Below are 19457 nucleotides of genomic sequence, written 5' to 3' on the forward strand. Positions count from 1 at the left end.
GCCAGTGTTGGATTTCCCATAAGGCCGAGGGCAGCAAAATTTGTGAACGGCATACGAGGCCCTGCTCTCCTCCCCACTAATTGCCGTGGGGGGCCTCTGTAAGGACTCATACCTTCTCCTTCATGCCACTCTCCTGTGGCATCACAGTGGCAATTGATGCTGCAATGTCACGTCACGCTAACGCAGCGTCATTAGTAAGGCAGTGCGTAGGAGGCAGCAGCTTAGGTTAAGTGCCTATGGGTGGCCATTGCCTGCAGCCTCTCCAAATTATCCCTCAATAGACCTAAAGTTGCATGTCCTTTTATTGGCAAGGGGTAACTAATTACATCACTGCAGCTGCAAGCTGACACTCTTTTTCAAGGCTACAATAGCTACCATATGGCTATCATGAAGGCAGCACAGCACAATGGCTGAAGGCTGTGATACTGCCAGCACCAGAAAAATATTCAGATTTCTGGGAATATACATTTATATATTAAAGAAAAAAAGTAAGGAGCTGTACACATATGCCCAAATAGTATAGATTAGTTTTTTTTCCCACACACCATTTTTACAATAGGAATTCTAACAAATCAATACCAAAGTGAACTCTATATACGTGCTCCAAGAATTGACGTTTCACCCCCTCATGAAGCGGCTTTCTCCACGAGATGTCACTGCAATAAACCCCCAAAGGCGTGATGTAATCACGTTAGCGTTGTATATGTCACTGCAACATCAATTAACAAATTAATAAACTTTCAACATCACTTCATGATCAATCATTTTTGCATTTTAGGGTCTAAATATCTAGCCCAGTCTGATTAGCCCATTATCATTACTATGAAGGCATTTTGTTTTATAGTAATTGCCTTTGCTTATCTTGATCAACTAATTTACTGTACAAATCTTACAGTAGTTTTGTTTGAGATTTAAATTTGCAGGCCTCACAGTATTATGATGCATGGTTTCCATCAATTGAGAATGAGCCACCAAGATTAGCCATTAATGCTGTCTATGCTGTGTAGTTGAATTTTTTCAGAAACGCCCCGAAAAATGTGTTGTGTGCATTATGAAGTTGTGGCAACTACAACATATGTAACACTGTGCAAGCTTAAATTAAGGAAGTACCTGTCCTCAAACTACGATAGTGCCCCCAGCAGCACTATGTCATTTAATTTCCCACTATGTGAAACAGAACATGGAGAACTTTGCCTCTTCCCTAAAGGACGGACGGACGCACGTTTAGGGAACCTCACCTGTTCACTTCAGATGGTATCTGTATAACTTCCTGACTTTTTAAAAGGGGATTTTTTTAACGTGCATCCAATAAGGATGTCACAACCAATGATGCTGCAGCTTCCTATTGGCCTGAGATTTTGCAGTCAGAGGGTTTGCCAAGGCAGATTTACACCCAGTAAGTTCACCTCTAAAAGTATCTCGAGAACCTGGCACGGCCACCACCCCACCCGCCCTTAAAATTAAAAAACCCACGATAATCAATTACAAAAAATACAAAATTATCCCTTCCTCTCTGAAAACATTAAAACTATTCAACTAGCACGTAGGTCAAGCAGACAACTAAATGCATCTACTACACAATGCAAATGTTAAAGACTACAAAGTAACAGATAAAAACAAAGTTACAGAATTCAACAGCATACCGAAACAGTTAATACATAATGTGCCTTCACTCAGTTGTCAAAATCAACTTCCTGTGGGTCACACGTACAATGGCAGCACCCACATTACCAGCGATTTTGTCCTGAAAGCTTCTACTGCACTTCTGGTTTGGAAAAAGTAAGAAAAAGGGAGTGGAGCGGTGATTTTAGAGGGGGAGGGTTCAGCATGGTCATGGAGAAAGGAAAGTAAGAACGGGAATTTATATTTCTAACTATGCAATTATTTAAACCTTTGGGTTCCCCAGGACATCGCTACTACGTCATGGGGTCTAGCACTCCAGGTGCCACATGACTTCGTAGCTATGTCAAAACAAACCCACTCCTTTGTGTAGATTGGGTCCTGTGCTCCCGCGATCTACACTGACCAGGAAAGCAAGAGGACTCCGCCACTTCCGGTAATGACTGAGCGGTCACGTGATTGGAATGCTGGAGGAGCCGTTGCTTGTGTGTCGAGTCCACTCTGGCACTCAAAGGGTTAAAAACAAAAAACTGTGTAAACAATTACCACGTTAGCACATCTGTGTTTATAGGTTTATCTAATTTTGGATGAAAACAAAAAATAGGAGAAACCTTCCCAAAACGATGTACAAGCTTCTCACCAGAAATAGATGCTAGCAAAAATCATCACCATCACCTTAAAATACACTCACCCGCAAGCACTTCTTCACTTTATCCCACACTGGGCATTACTACATTTCGTTGAAACTAGAGGTCCCTGGCTCTTGGAGACACTTCCAAGGCGATTAATGCAGGTAGCTTCAAAATATTTAAAAATGCTTTCAAACGTCAATGCTTTTCTCGAACATGGTTCTCAGGAAATCACAATGAAATGTTAACGTCCGACTAAAAATAACTTCAATTGCAGCAAGAACTTGGAAAACAAATTAAATTCAGCCAAAAACCAGATAGAGTGAATAACCTTTTATTTACAATTTGTTGCCAAAAGGATTAACGGGAAGTTTAAAATAGTTTAACAAAGGACATATTGCCATGTTAAACAATAAATCTGCAACTTCATCTTCCAAATGTCCAAAGAAAATCCTGAACATCTTGCACCTCACAGTTAGGCAAACCATATGTAAGAATTCCATCTATAAATTCGTCAATTATCTTTAAAAACAAAAAAACTGTCAAGTAAAATATAATTTGGATGGCATTTTTTCACATAAGTTTAACATGCTTGGAAATTACACGTTGCAAGGAAGACAAAGCAGTTACCTGTCTGCTTTGGTTAAGTAAAATAAACTACCCATGATCATATTCCAAATTGATCTTTATTTCTTATTTCCATTCAATCTGACCACTTATGAGATGTTGCCAAGATCAGAACACAAGAGACAAGGAAGAAGAATGGTTATGTGCCCTTCAGAAGAAGCTTGGAAAATGTTAAACATCCCAGTATAGAATCCTAGATGGAAAAAATTAGGCAGTCTGAATTTTCTATTAATGTTGTGGATTCATTTTGGAAATTTTGGTGATTTTATAGATTCATTCTTCTAAATCAAGTGTGTTCAGTTCTTCCTCAAGTTCATCCAAATCCTCTCCAGTAAACAGATTTTCATCAACAGGGACAGCATCCACAAGACCATTTTCCAGGTCCTCTTCGTTCTCGTCCTCAAGGTCGCTGTGCTCTCCATTTTCTATTTCACCTCCTGATGCTTCACTTAATTTGTTTTCTGCAGGGGAAAAAATGTAGAGGCATTATTTGAGGACTATTTAAGTAAAAAAGTGTTTCAGGTTTTGGGACTGAATATATAGAATGGCACAATACCCACATTGTATTCATTTATTTCAAGAATTACAGAAAAGATGTAAAGTGTTATGATACTAAATTGCTTGCAACAATTTTTTTTCAGTCGACGTCAAAAGTTCTGACCACTACATAATACAAAATACTCAGTTACACAGTAGAGGTTGGAGGAGGGGAAAATGAAAACAAACACATCTATCGAGGTCAACGTATGTTAAGATGTAGGTGACAAATACTCATCTTCATTGAATAAATAGTTTTTTAGCACACAGAATAGCCAAGGATTTGGAAGCCATTATTACAGATGTACAGGCCATTATTGTACCAGTTAGTGTTCACAAGTCATAGGAAAAAAATAAATCGCAACCATGATCTTGGGAGCTCTTTATGGCTCTTTGAACGGGGTCGCTCAAAAATACTTATGGATTTCCAGCAATAACTGCTGCTACATCTGTATTTCACCCTTAAACACACAAAAATGAAATGGTGTAACCGGTATGGAGGAGTACCGTTTACTGAATTTAGTTGCTAGAAAAGTTAAAATCTATGCCGCGTGAACCCGGGTTCCAGATTTATTAATATACACTGGTGACCACCCACCCTTTTAAGCGCAGTGTGTGTTTTTAACAGAGTACCGAAGAAATGTTCAAGAACGTAACAATTTAAAATAAACCATGCATGCTTCTCCCCGCCATCACAGAACCTGTATATAATTAAGCCATGTTATTTTATCATATCACAATTTTCAGTTCAAATGCTAAGAAAGGTGTATTTAAAAACAATTGATAAAAGTGAAGCTAATATCAAGTTGTCATTTGTCGTTACACGTACATAACCTATACATCATTATGTTATCCACCCTTAAAGCTATCAGAACATCAAAAACATACATACATAAGCACTAGAAACAGTGAATCAAATGCCATCCTGGAATCATCATAGAATAAAAAGATAATATAATTTCTTAATTTGTATATTTTATAAAACTAGGATTAAAACTGCGCTCTTTCAGTGGCGTTCACTTATTCCCAAAATGGTAAAAAAAACAAACACAAAAAACCCCCCCACTTTGTAGGCTCTTCACATAGGCTTTAACCCCAGTGGCAACCATATAAAAATAATGCCCATGGTGGGAAAAAAGACAAATGGTATTTTGTGAAGATCAACCATACCCAAAATTGACAGAGGAGACCTCCATATTTGAAGGTTAGGATAATTATCTCCAAACTATCCAGGAACTGAGAAATATCCCCAATGTTAAACGCCCCCTCTACCCCAGTTCACGTAATAGAGATTTGTAAGACAGAAGAAATGGACACCAGGGAATTCTGGGGTTTCACAGGACTTCCTGACCCAGTAACTAATGGCTAATGTTTTTATGCATGCCTCTAACATTCCGATTTGGGAGATGTTGCAAAAGAGACATCCCCCTCCTATGACAGAATTGTTGGTTTATGTAGAACCACAGCGTGACTTCGGTCAGTAACTTAAGACAAGGAGCATTCAGGGGTTAATATAAAGTCAGGGAGCATTCAGGGGTTAATATAATTCACAGGAGAAGAATGTAGAAACACCGTTCCTCATTCTAATTCCTGGCAAGAAGAGAACTAAGGATATCCAGGCTTCAGCACAGGTGATCAAGTAAAAATGGCTGAGCCACCGGTGCTGAAGCAGGGATATCCGTAAAACCTGACCTGTTGGTAGTTCTTGAGGACTGGAACTGGGAACCGCGGGTCAACACAATCATTTAATGTTTTAATAAACTAGCACTGCCCGGGCATATGCATGAGATGCAACTCCAGTGAACAGAGTGAAATTAATTTCAGATGGCTTGTAGTTCGTATAACTTAATATCCCTTCTCCAAATCACCTCTGAGTGCTCATACACAAGTAGTATAATATTTACATTTTGCGCTGATGTATAGTAAAAATGTCCCAAAAATTTGGTTTGGACCACTGGGCATAACCATCTTTTTTGTAAGGTATTTAAATGGGTAGTGCCTCCTATGACAAAAATAAACCAAGGACCTTGTGGCATATTTAATAGGTTAAATGTAGCTGTCTGACTTAAAAATTGGACAATGCTTTGAAGGTTTTTTTTTTTTTTGCAATCTGACAAACTGCATTATCACCAAACAAAAAAAAGATAATCTTCAATGACACAGGTAAAGTGTTCATTTCTTTTTTTGCAAAGTAATTATGATATCATTAGTCAAAGAGATAAGTAGCAGATATGCTAATTCAGCAGATCCAGATAAAGAAAACACATTTTTGTCCCCAACATACAAGTAAAATACTGTTATATTTAAATTGTGACATTATGTCCAAGAAAGCAAATTACACTGAATTTGTTTACATTTTCAACCCGCTATGTGGCACTGTCCCCTTTAAATGCTGTAGTTGTCTTACCATCTTTATCTGTCGATGCCAAGTACGCGCTGAACCTTTCAAGACTAGCAACTGTAATACCGGATTCATCAATATCCTTCGGAACAAATCTGGTCAGATCAATGTCCTTAATATCATCTGACGTTTCATCCTTCAACAAAAACATTGGGAAATGTTTTTAAAGGAAAATCAAAAGTGCATCCATGCAGCAGTTCCGTTACATTGATTTTTTTTTTTTTTTTTTTACAGGACTCGAGAGGGAGACAATTAGAAACAGATTGGCATTTACCTTAAGTAAAGGAGTGGGGTTGAAAATAGCACGGCTCAGCTCTGGAGGACTCCCTGGGTGTGTGAGTGTATATATTTCAGCTTGTGGCCAGTTAAAGAACGTTTATTAATGTGTATGTTAAACTAGTACCCCATTATTATATCTGACCCACGACATTAAACTGTATTGTAATTTAGCCTATATTGAAATGTCACGCTTCTGCAAAAATGCTCATTAAGTGGGTATTTTCAAAAACATTGCCTTCCTATTTTATTAATGTTAACAATTGTTCCAAGTATAAAATAAATTAACATTGAATGAAAAAAATAAATAAATAAACAAACATATCCATGAATATACTTTATCAACAGATGCTTAAGTTAACCCAACACCAATTGTGAAATGTGAGGAGTATTGTGATACTATTAAACATTCCTAATACATGTGAACACAAATATAAGGGCATCAGTTGGGTTGTTCACAAGCTTACCTGATCGTCCTCATTTTCATGACTGTACTGCGTCTCATCTGCTTCATCGTCATCATCATCGACAAGCTCAGGGTGGAATTCAAATACTTCACGACCGCTGATCTATCAAGAAAACAAACAAACATGATGCTCATTAAAATGACCAAGTGCATTCTTGCCAAGATTGTTATTAATCTCAAAACACCAAAACCGATACTAAAAAGGTATTAAGCAAACATACCCCCAAAGATTTTCCTGCTTTGAAGTCTGCCTTTCTCCTCTCCATGTCTTCCTCAGCCTTTTCAATTCGATCTTGTCTCTTTCTTTTCTTCCACGCAAGGAAAGATTCCAAGGTAATTCTAGTAACATTTACTCCAAGGGCCGCACGCTAATGGGAAAGAATTGAAAATATGAGCGGTTATTTTTCTGTCAAGGACACAATAGTATTAAATAAAAAGGACAATGTGGTAAGATTTATGCAAATAAAAAAAATCCACCAACATCACATGACTAACCACACACCAGAATTTACGCACATGCAACAAGCTAAGCCCCTCCAATGTGTTACATTTTACCAGCGATATAAAAACAAACTTAGGTTGTGGGCATATAAAAAGCAGCTATTTCAAATATCACAAGGATATTTTCAATAGTCAGAATTATTGAAGCAACAATACTACATTCCCTCGTTTTCCCTTTTTACATGTATAGCATGTGACTGTGAATAATTCTACATTCTTACCTAAGCTGGCACTCGTTTGGTGCTTCTGTTCTAAATCTGTAAAAATCCCGATTGTGTGCCTAACAAAATGGCCGCCTTTCAGTGTCAATCAATCCCTTCAGTCAGTAACTCAGCAGCTACAATGTATCCTTATATTACTAGGGTAACATTATCTATTGTTACAGTTTTGCAGCTCAAACTGCTGGGAACATTAGCAACAAATTATCACAAACAGGAAAGTGTTGCAAACATATTGCACTGCTTGGGACGTGGGCTAAAACCGGCTATAGAAATCCAAGGATCTATGGAAATTCATTAAAAATGGCAGAGTCTAGGAAAAAATTAAAAAAAAAAAAAAATTGTCACGTATCTAATACTGTAAAACTGATTAAAAAACAAAAAACAAACAAAAAAACCCTACTGACCATAGCCATCAGACTTTACAGAATATTACAAAATGAGCTGCTTAAGGCATCGGGCATGGTCAGCGCTTAGGCGCTAACCCGTGCTGAGGCGCGCTGCTGCTCGGCAGTGAGACCCTGCAGCCGCAATGAGAGCGGCTTTAGCAGGGGCTCGCGCACGCTTCCGCAAGCGTGCGTCTTAAGAAAATATTAGTTTCTGTGCTCGCCGGAGCGCAGGGCCGGTAACGCGAGCGGTTCGCCCAATGAGGGCGAACCAGCTCTTTGACGTCACAGCCCCCTCCCCCCCCACGACGGCGCGCGGTCTAAGGCCAGGGAAAGCACCCGCTTTCCCTCAGCGCGCCTCCGCACGGCTAAATTCACTATGGACTTAGCCTAACAAGGGCTGCTTAACAGTGTCTATGGCCAGAAGAGCAATCTTGATTCGTTGATTATCTTTAAAATTACACATCGTTATCATTTTTTTATGAAGGTCAACTCATTCTCCAGTGCAAACATACAATAGAACAAGCTAAAATATTGAGCGTTAACTAATTGCTCAAGAGCCATAGAAACCCCCCACCATATATCCAAAAAAGTGTTTGGATTTTTGCTTAAAGCACAGACTGATCATGGATAAAATTCCCGAGCTATTAAAGATATTTTTTTCCAACAGGCTTTTATAAAACTACACAAATTGCAATAAAAAACATGGAGGTTTTCACTAGTAAATGGTGAACGTCAGAACAAGGTTAAATTTTTTTTTTTTTTTTGCTGAAGAACGAACTTGATGAGTTTTTGATTGTATTCAAATTTATCCTGATGTATCTTTATCATATTTAACAGCTTGTGCCTTTATTCCTGAGAAACAAGCTCATCCTATGACGTTTAGTTTGCCTTTAGAGGCTGTGCAAACCAGACACAAAGATTTAATTTGTAGTCTGCTTTTGACTTCAGAAAGCAAAAAAAGATGTCACAGGAACAATACAGCATGGAGAGGGTTAACACCGACATTGCAGACGCCCTTTTCCTTTATTGCTCTACTGCTGAAACCATCATCATGCCATCCTCGCCCGTCAATTGTCACCTTCTACTGTCCGGCCGTACTGCACCCTCATCCACTTCACTATCCTAAATCCGTCTTCCTACTCTCCTGGCTTCCTATTGAATTCCGTATTACTAAAAACGATCTTGTCTTTTAGGCTTCACACTCCTGACCCTCTTTACATCTTAGTACTAATTTCACGCTATATACCTGCTTGCGTTCTGAACAAGGATGTCTTCCCTATTGTACATAAAGCCCACTCCCGTCTAAAACCTCTCACTTACTGACCCTCAATATCCAACATCTTAAAACACACCTCTAACGAAGCATGTGGATGTAGCACCCTTCGCTGAGACTATAACATCTCATTCATTTACCATGACCCCTTGCATACGCACTTAACATAACACCCTCCTACTGAATCCAAGTACACTCTACTAACCACTTGGATTGTAAGCTTTTCGGGGCAAGGATTCTTTTTCCCCAATGTCTACTTTTATGAATAAAGCAACCACTAACCACATTACTTTGCCTTTAATAACTAAATATAAGGACAGTTAATGTCCACAAAAATGGGTTCATATACACTTCTGAAACACTCATGTCACATACCTCTTTTTCTATTAAGTCTTCTAATGAAATTTCATCATCTTTTTCCTCCTTCTTTTGGTCTTTCTTGAGCATAAATCCAGCAGGAAGTGCATGGCGATACATGCAGACGTCACCACCACCCGGGCACACCCAAAACCAGCCATACTTGTTGTTTTCTATCGCATCCAGAAAATATCTGCAAACCTGTAAACATACAGTTTGAATATTCAGGCTGGCTAAAAGACCATTTTCTGTTTTACACATTTGATGCATCAAAAAAACAAACAAAAAAAAAATTCTTCTCCAGGGAGTCAAGTAAATTAAAATTCAGTACCTATTTAAAACCAATTTGGAATTTGAAGAACGTAAAGCTTACTCAGTCTGCATTTATATACCAGACAGTAACTGAGTCCATACAATTGAAACCACTAATGGATTTTAAAAACAGCATTTTTTTAAATGAACTTTAAGTCCATAAAAGACCATGAATACAAATAATGCAGCAAAATCTGCCTAGAGAAGCATACCTATACATTTTAGTATATTACTGCAACGGGGTATACATACATAAAACTATATATTTATATCTTCAGTCTCTGCTGTTCAACTGCAGGATGAAGACCTCCACAATGATCTTCAAGGTATGCAGTTGCAAGCCTCTTCTACACGTTGCTCCAACAATTATGATTATCCTTCCCTCTTAGTTTTGGTTGCCGTCTTGGGTATACTATCCCTTGCAATCCAGTAGAGTACCATCTTTGTCCAATGACGCTCATGTCTTCTTGTGATATGGCCAGACCATTGCTATTTTTTGATTTCTTCTTCCTCGTGATGTCACAGACTTGCTTTAGAATCTTCATTCTTTTTCTGGTCTCCTCGGGTATACATCTCTCATACATCTCTCCATTCATATTTCCGTTGTCTGAAGCTTCTGAATTTTTTCACATGTTGGGGCCATGTTTCTGATCTATACATGAGCATAGGCCAAGCACTTTCCATGTGCAACACTGTAGATGCTTCCATTGTTTCTTCCAAATGAGCACCATCTCATCTTCATAATTATATTTATTTAAAAGGTTCCCATCCAGTGATACTTCCTGGCCAAGTTATAACTGGCCTTCAATTTCTACAAGCTCTATTCCATTTATTTCTGTTTGTAGAGTTGACAAATTCGCTGATCACTTTGGCCTTGCAGAAATTCATATGGAGGCCCACGTTCTTACTTCCTGCAGCGAGTTTAATACCAATTTGTTGTGGAGGTCTTCTGCACTTGTGCCAAAAAATATATTCAGTCAATCTGCAAATCATAGGTGAAACAAGTATTCACAGTTTATTTTGATTCCTTTATTCATTCACCATGCAAAGTCTTGTACAAGTCAAGTGTTGCCATTTAAAGCTTTAGTAACATGGTGCCTCCGTCGCCCTCTTTTGCTGATCCGTATTTTGCTTGTATCGTCATGTAATAGAATGGTTGATGTGGCATGCCCATAAATGTTCCTTATAATATCAATGTACACTTTAACACAACGTATTTAGAACAACTGAGGGGTAGACAGAATAAAAATGACTTGTGGATCACCTTGCCCAGCTCTGCATATTGAATCCCTGTTGTTGTGCCTTGGGATTGCTTAATTTCCTTAGTAACTGCTTCGTTTTATCGGAAATGTTCTTATCCTGTATTTTAGCGATTGCTCTAGTTTTCCTGCGTTTTCAAATCTTCATAATTGTTTGCTAAAGTGCCCCATGAATTTCGAGCAGGCTGATGCACGTTTTTAGCTCACTTTAAATTTCCTGCCATTGTTCTTGAAGTTGGACTGTTTTTTTAATCCGTTTTCTTCTTTGCATGCATTTAGATGCAATTTGTAGCGAACCAATTGGTGATCATCACTCCGTGTGTCAAAACATTTAATAAGGACTGTGCAGTCTTCAATGTGTTTCTGGTAAGCCAGGATATAGTAACTCCAAACACCAAAAAAGGAAGGCAAATGCAGTTGACAACACAAAAAGGCAAAAGTAGGTGCAGTTAGACGGTACGAGAGTCCCCCCACTCAAAACATTTATCAGACAAAAAGGATTAGCCTATGTGAGCTAATTAAAAGCTCAAAAGAGTTCCTTTATTTTAGATTTATCTGGATTTTAAACATTCAAAAAGGCAGTCACTCGCTCTCTCTCTATTCATTTGCATGTCTTAGACAGGTCTGCAAACCTCTCCATTATTATCGCCCAGCACACAGCACTTCCACTGCAGCAAGGGATTCTGGGAAATGACATGCAAATGAGCACAAAGTGCCACCTTTTATCTCAAGCTCACATTACATGAACAACCCTTAGCCAATTCATGATGCATTAGACACAGCTTTTAAGCAAGGGCTTGGGAGATGCAAAGGTGAAAGACAGGGTTGCAGACCTGTCTAAGACATGCAAATGAATATACAGTAATATTTACAGTTGCTATATGCTTTACTGTGGAGGTTTTTTGTCACTTTTTTTTACCCACCATAACCATAACTATATATATATATATATATATCTATATATCTATATCTATATATCCAATGAAAATACTTGTGGGTCCAGTGATAAGTCGCAGCCGCCACACTGCGCATGCTCCCTGTGTAGTGGAAGCATAGGGCGGAAACACGTGATGCGGCAGGAGGAAATTATATCAGCTGGGGGCACCACTGAGTCCTGAAGAGACAAACAAGCCCCATGTTTAATATCATTTCCTCCTGCCGCATCACGTGTTTCCGCCCTATGCTTCAACTACACAGGGAGCATGCGCAGTGTGGCGGTTGCGGCTGCGACTTATTGAACCCACGAGTATTTTCCTCGGCTGTGGACTTATTTTGCTGCTGGACTTGTGCTAAGTACCTTTTGCACCTTACTTGACAGTGTTGTATATCATCTGTTTATGAGTCAACCTCTGTGTGTGCCAAATCATACTTGTTTCACCTACTGCATTATATTGCTGTTATGCACACACTGACCCACAATAGGGGTTGTAATCGCAGCAGTTACTGACCGGCCGGTCTGAGTCTTTAGAGGCAAACATTGGTTTGCCTCTACATTCTTATTACTCATTGGTGTAGTTATTCATCCACTTAGCATATAGCACCAGCATTTCACGATATGTTTCCACATCATATTTCAGTCACAAGCTCTCCTTTTAGATTAATTTAAATTTAGTAACAGCCTATTTCAGCTTGTTATTTCTCTCTTTAAGGGGTTTAAGTACCATTTTACAGCAGGTAGGACACCACCGTTCCTTTTTTAATTTATGTATGTCTATTTGTGATGAATACATTTTGATACTCTTTTGTATGCTAGAGTGCTATTGGGGGATTCTTTTTTCTGTGTTGATAGAGATAGATATATACACTGTAAATACTATCTAAAATAAAACAGGGGAAGGTCCCTGGAGGTTAAATAAGGAATTTCTGCTTTAAAGACTCACTCCTGGCAAAACTTTTTTTTATTTTTTACATTTTTTTATATACAGGTTTGAAGCAGGGTGTCTCTGGAGCTGAACCGAGCTGATTTCAGATCTGGGTACCCCCCTGCTTCCCAAGGGAATTGCCTGGTACCAGCAGGAGCCCTGGCTGTGTTCCCAATAAAGCGGTCTAAAAACGTCCCGCTGGACAAAAGGAAGCCTCATCATCCCTACAATCCTTCTATTGGCTCACATGATGCGGGAGCTTTAAACTGCACAGACACCGGCGGCATCTAGGAAGAAAGTATCGCGGGAAGCAGGGGGTCCCCGGAGCAAAAGTCAACGCAGTTCAGCTCCGGAGATTCCCTGCTTCACACCAATTTATATCCAATACAAAAAGTTACAAAACATTAGACTAAACATAAAGAGATCTCATTTTCTTCCACCATTGTCAATTACTTATGCAAATGAATGCAAGAAAAGGACATACTATTTGAGTTTTGGGTTTTTTCTTTTCCGCCTCACCGTGCTTCTGGTTCACCACCTCTTGCAACTTTTTTTCATCCCAGTTCTCCATTGTATCTAGAGACAAGAATGCATAATTCAGACCAAGTGGTCATTTGCTTCGTTTATGCACCCCCCTCCCCCCCCTGATTAAAAACAGTATGATAGCTCACCTTTTTCAAGTTCATCATCCCTGCCATCAACGTAAACACTTCGTTTCTCACATTTTCGTTCTAAAGTTAGATCGTGGGAAAATTTGCACTTATCTCCTTTACTGCATTGCCCTTGTTTGTAGAAGGCACAGACTACCGATTTCGGATCTGCACCTGTAAAAAGAAAAAAATTCAAAACATGGGTATTTAGTAAGATTTTGCAACAAAGATGCAAGTAAATGGGAGTATTTTAGGCTTATTGAAAAATCCCCAGAAGGTTTTTAGGATGTTCAAGCTGCCTCTAATTGATTATAAAAATATCAAGAAGGGGTATCACTGTCGTTTGTTCTAAACCTGTACAATAAAACAAAAACATTAAAAATAATAATGCATTAGTCACATGCACAGCTAATTTGGAGAGACTTTTGGATTAACGGAAGTTCAATTAGCACATGAACTAAAACCCGTCTGTAATAAAGAGGTGCACAGATTACAGTTGTACTTGGTGTATGCTTGCTCCCTTCCCTTGGCATTTAGCAATTATGAGCATTTCCTAGAAAATCACAATTGTGAAAACATGCCGTTTCTTTACCTTTGCTGACCTTTTGTGCAGCTACTACTGGTTTAAATAGGTCATTCAGTTCTAACAGTTCTTTCTTTTTGTCATCCTTCTTCGTGGGTTTCTTTTCACCTTCAGGCTGCCCAACCTAAATTATATAAAGTAAGAAGGGTTCAAGAGGATAATCATTTAGTTGCAAGACCTTTTGTAAAATAATCTACTGTTATAACAGCACATGATAAATCTTTGGTGATGCAGCATAAACTTTCCACCGTGCTTTAAATATGGCAACAGCACACTTGAAGTAAAAGTTTTTACACTATCTTTTATAAGAGGTGAAATGCAGAAACAATGAATCTCAACAGCTAGAAATAATACACGGATAGAAAAAAAAAAAAAAGGGGGCCTTATTTCCCAGTCTATAAATATATAGGACGACCTCAAACTTAACACTGGGGTACAATTTTGGAAATCTAGCAATGAAATACAATAAGTAACAGAAGAACAGAGAAGAGTCTCCAAACTAATACAAAGGATGGAGGGTTTCGCTTATGAGAATGATTAAAACTGGGACTGTTTTCTTTGGGGAGGGGGGAATGGATGACAATTTACAGTAGTAGAACCAAAACAACTATTCACATCAAGCAATGCAACATTCATAAAGGGGTTACTCATGGACTTAAGGAAAGGACATTTCATCATCAATAAAATGAAGGTTATTTAAAGCATCAACAATGAAAATGTGGACATTACTACCCATGGAGATGGTTGGTAAACAGTAGTCATGTTTAAAGCTGAGTCCATGGTAACTCAGCTCGTGCGGAGGCGCGCTGAGGGAAAGCGGGTGCTTTGCCTAGCCTTGGTTAGCGCGCCGTCCGGGGGCGTGTCGGGGGGAGGGCCAGTGATGTCACGGAGCTGGTTCGCCCTCATTGGGCAAACCACTCACGTGACCGGCCCTGCGCTCCCGTGAGCGCTTGAATCTAAAATTTTCTTAAGACCCACGCTTCCGCACGCTTGCGGAAGCGTGCGCGAGCCCCTGCTAAAGCCGCTCTCATTGCGGCTGCAGGTGCTTACTGGTAAGCGTGAGTGTGCCTCAGCACGCATGCCCGAGGCCTAAGAATAGCTTAGTCATTTTTTGTGGTATGATGAACGAGTACTTAACCACCTCCACCAAAACCACAGCACTAATTCAGCGAGTGATCTGCCAATTACCAAGTCATTTTTCTTCACTTTGTGAGGTATAATTGGCACGTAACAATATTTATTTTCATTCCTCTGCGTTCCTCTGGATTGGTATAAATGTAATCACAGTATGAACATCTCACCAAGTTAGTTTGGCAAAGGTTGGATTCTATAGACATTTGTATTTGTCAAACTAATCTACATTACAAACAGATTTAGGGTCATGCTCTAGATTTGTTTTACGATGCGATACCATTTCATGACTCAACATGAGAGCTCTTCATAGATTAAATAATGATTTACAGAGTTCCAAACAGAATATCTGTGTGCGTGTTCAGGTCTCCGCAGCTGAAGATAGAGCAGTTCAGCTCTGGAGAGAACACTAGTTTAAAATAGGTAAGAAATTCTTAAAAATAAAAAATAAGGAACTTGCACAATAGCCCACCAATAAGTCATAACTTCAACAAGTCTACTCTTTTCCCAGGTCAATATGGCTTTTAGAACGTTCAGTTTTTTTTGTACGTACATTAATTGTATGCAAGATAAACAAATTGATGAAACTTGCCATATAGCATTCATAGACATCAGTACCTGCAAATCTTTGTAAATACTGTATCCAATTCTACAAAAATCTGATATTTTTTGTGAAAATAAATATTTTCTTCTACGTTTTTCCATTATCCTAAAGATTAACCAACAGCAATGAAACAGTTTAATTGCAGAAAATAATTTGCAAAATGTTGTTGCACACAAACCTGATGAGAGACATTTTTGATGAACTTTTGTTGCTTGGCTCCCTTTTTATTCTTCAGGCCAAAGGTTTTGTCCTTTATTGGGAAAAAAATAAAGGGATTACAAAAATATCCAATGCAAACACTAAAATAAACAGCGTGATGAAATCACAAACACAAACCTGCTTTAATTACAAAAACATTGTAATATTTTGCATCACAACAGGATCTTTGTTTAGTTTTGTCACTATTTCAGACATGGCTAATTTCCTTTTGAGGCACATCCAAACATACCTGGGCTACTTCAAAAGAAAATGTTGATATATTCTTGATTTTGCGATATAGCACTAGATTCAGTTGCCTATTGTTTTGAAGTATACAACAGCACTGATTTAACTCCAACTTCCCCACTCCCCTCCTATCCACATTTCTTCATCTCTCCACCTATGCCTGTGCCCATACACTGCACCATTATTTATACACCTCTTTCCCAACAACTTCCTTACCCCTCAATAAAAAGCACCCACACAAATCCTCTATTCACACTCTCGTTCTAGTCCTTCCTGCTGCTGGGGATCTCTCTCCTAATCCACACACAACTGCTCTTACCCATGCCTGCCTGCCATCTCCCATGCAAATGGTGTTAACCTTCTGATTTAATCCTGACCAACCTTAAAATTTGCCCCACAAATCAAGCATCCCAAAAGCCTCTGGCTATTGTCCCAGTCACTCCTACCACCCATTGTGACCAAGCACTGTCATCTAGAGCAGGGGTGCTCAAACTGTGGGGCGCGACCCCCAGGGGGGGCGCGACACTGCCGACGGGGGCCGCGGGGTTTACAGAGGCCCCGCGCGCTTCCCGAATGCACTTAAATTAAGTGCCGGGGGAGCTGCAGGGCCTCTGTAAACCTTACTTACCTAGGCTCCGGCGGCTTCCTCCCTGCGGCGCCATGGCAACGCGGCGTCAAAATGACGCTGCGAGGTCATGTGACGTCACGTTGCTATGGCAACGTGACGTCATTACGCCGGAGCGCGGGTAAGTTGGGGTTGGGGGGGCGCGAGAGCGAGGGGACAGCCGTCAGGGGGGCGCAGGGAAAAAAGTTTGCGCCCCCCTGATCTAGAGCAGCGGTGCGCAAAGTGGGGGCAGGAAATTTGATGCGGGGGGCATAGAGTTTAGAGGCCACGCGCGCTCTTCCTGAAGGCATTTAAATTAATGCCAGGGGAACTGCAGGGCCTCTGTAAACCTTACTTACCTTGATTCAGACGCTCCTGATGGCGCATCACCATGGCAAAGCGGCGTCTAATGACACCGCGGGGTCATGGTGCCAAGATGCCTGAATCAAGGTAAGAGGGGGGCAATGTGTGGAAGGATTTTTTTATTTTGCTTAATGTCAGAAACCACGTTTTCCATAACCTCTAGAACATATTTCTTTAAAGGATGTATTTAATCAGATTAGAAGCTACTGAAGAGAAGGTGTTGATTTTACACCCTCATGTTTTTATGCTCAGAAGGCAATATACAATACGTTTGTTTAGTATGAAAGGCCATGTTATTTGTTCATAGATTAGAAATAATGCATTTATGCTGGTACATAACGGCAATGTCAAGTGAAAATACCGGTAAGGTTTTTGCACATGAAACAACCAATATACAACTTGGAAATGCATTGAAATACACATCTGGAAAGTGATTGTCAAAGACAAATATATATACAGGTATATATTTTTTTGTTTTGTTTTTAACAGTAGCCCAAGCACACTGCTTAGGGGGTCACACTTGACTCCACTCTCACATTCAAAACGTTTCTAAAACCTGTCGCTTTTTCCTCCGTAATATCACAAAGATATGCCCGTTCCTCTATTACTCGACTGCTAAAACTCTGACTCAGGCCCTCATTCTCTCCCATCTCCATTACTGTAACCTCCTGCTGTCCGGCCTAGGCCCAAAAAAACTTTTAGATTTGTAATGATTTTAGATACGACTTTTGTATTAAAAGGAAATAACCACTAACAAAATACTTTTACAGGGGGGGAAAGGGACAGGCAGGCTTTATAAAAAAACGTTATAGTTATGCTTACTCCATATGGACCCAAAGACAAATATTATTTTAAAATTCCTCTAAGTAAAATAAGTGAAAGTTTAAGTTTGTAAATAACTAGTGGTACTTGGTGCCAAAACACAAACTACTGAGGCTTCCCCCCCTCTCTAAAACATAATTCATCCAGTATTGCTCCCTCCGTGTACATCATGAGAATTGCATGAACCTGCATCATCTGCACTTGACTTGGGTAAAATACAGATCGTCTTTTCCTCAGAAACAATTACCCCCTTAGGGTGTCACGTACCAAAAGGTACCAAACTAGGTTACAACTACTGCAAAACCACCACCATATTTACCAAACCAATTCCCATTGCTGTAAATGGGAGTCATCATTTAGTAAATAATTTGCAATTTGTCACATTTTGGCAACCAGGAGACTTTGATAAATAACCCCCTAGGTTGGAAGATTTATAGTGACCTTTGCCTGATCATTTCTATGCACAGTGCGGTATTTCCTCACTGATAGGTAATATAACTGTTCTGTTTCTATAAAAAAAAAAAAGCATATATTTAAGTGGATTTATAACATGACTTATTTAGGCGGCAATGATTTTCTCCCAGATTAGGACTCGGGCAGTGCTGGTTAGGGTTAGTCTGGCATATCATGTTTAGGGTTAAAAGAGCATTTTAGGGTTAAAAGAGCACCATAGGGTTAGGGTGAACAGATCCCTTATTTGGCTGTTAAATGAGGCTACCCATGCTGCTTATTTAGTCGAGAGATATAGAGAAAAAGATGTAGAGAAATAGCATTTACAATCTGGAAAATAAGGACAGAGACCCTAGAATTGTTAACAGGTATAAGCAACACCCAGCACTGGTACTACTGGAAATATTAGGAGGTAACTGCACACTGGAGTTGGCCCAAGAGGCCCAAAGCATGACCCGTGCTGCAGTCGGAAGCTGAGGCGTACAGCGCAAGGCAAGCAGCCGGCAGTGAGTGAGCAGCACAGGCCGTGCAGCATGGGCTCAGGTAACCCATCCTCCTGCTCTGTAACATCCCCTTCGACATCGCGTGGCTCTCACCTCGATGACTTTCTCTTTCTTCTTCTGGTCGGTCTTCTTGTTGGGCTGCTGCGGCGCCGACGTTTTCTTGGGCGGCATTGCGGGACACGCAGCAGCGGCGCTTCTTCACAGACGCTTTACGGCCAAAGGGGGGACGGGAGCCGGCGGTGACGTAACGATCAGCCTCCGAGACCGCGAGATCTCCACAGACGAGCATTGTGGGCTAACCGGAAGTAGTGTGACGTGCGGCTGCCGGCTGGAGCGCGAGGCGAGGGCGGCGGGATGTGAAGTACATGTGACGCAGTTGGCAGGCAGCGGGTAGTCATTATAAACGTGTACTTGTGGAGGGACACACTTCTTTGTAGTCTCTGCTGACTTTGCAGTGTGCGGTTTCAAGGAGAGGCCGTAATAATACGCATTGTTTGTGCTGTTTCGGGGTTTCATGACAAGGCACCATTAATACTATATCCCTTTATGCAATATATATATATATATATATATATA

General features: G+C 40.0%; 1 protein-coding gene across 1 annotated transcript; it reads right to left on the reverse strand.

The window, feature by feature from the left end:
• Positions 1 to 2567: 2567 nt before the first annotated feature.
• Positions 2568 to 19131, reverse strand: ZC3H15 (zinc finger CCCH-type containing 15). Its single transcript, XM_075608872.1, has 10 exons — positions 18975 to 19131; positions 15874 to 15945; positions 13970 to 14084; positions 13399 to 13551; positions 13212 to 13303; positions 9313 to 9495; positions 6778 to 6924; positions 6558 to 6659; positions 5821 to 5950; positions 2568 to 3337 (listed from the first exon to the last, which is right to left on the reverse strand). The coding sequence occupies exons 1-10, from the start codon at positions 19050 to 19052 to the stop codon at positions 3150 to 3152; spliced, it is 1260 nt and encodes a 419-aa protein (XP_075464987.1). The 5' UTR covers positions 19053 to 19131; the 3' UTR covers positions 2568 to 3149.
• Positions 19132 to 19457: the final 326 nt, after the last annotated feature.

Source organism: Ascaphus truei, chromosome 7 (genome assembly GCF_040206685.1).
Source record: "Ascaphus truei isolate aAscTru1 chromosome 7, aAscTru1.hap1, whole genome shotgun sequence".
NCBI lineage: Eukaryota > Metazoa > Chordata > Amphibia > Anura > Ascaphidae > Ascaphus > Ascaphus truei.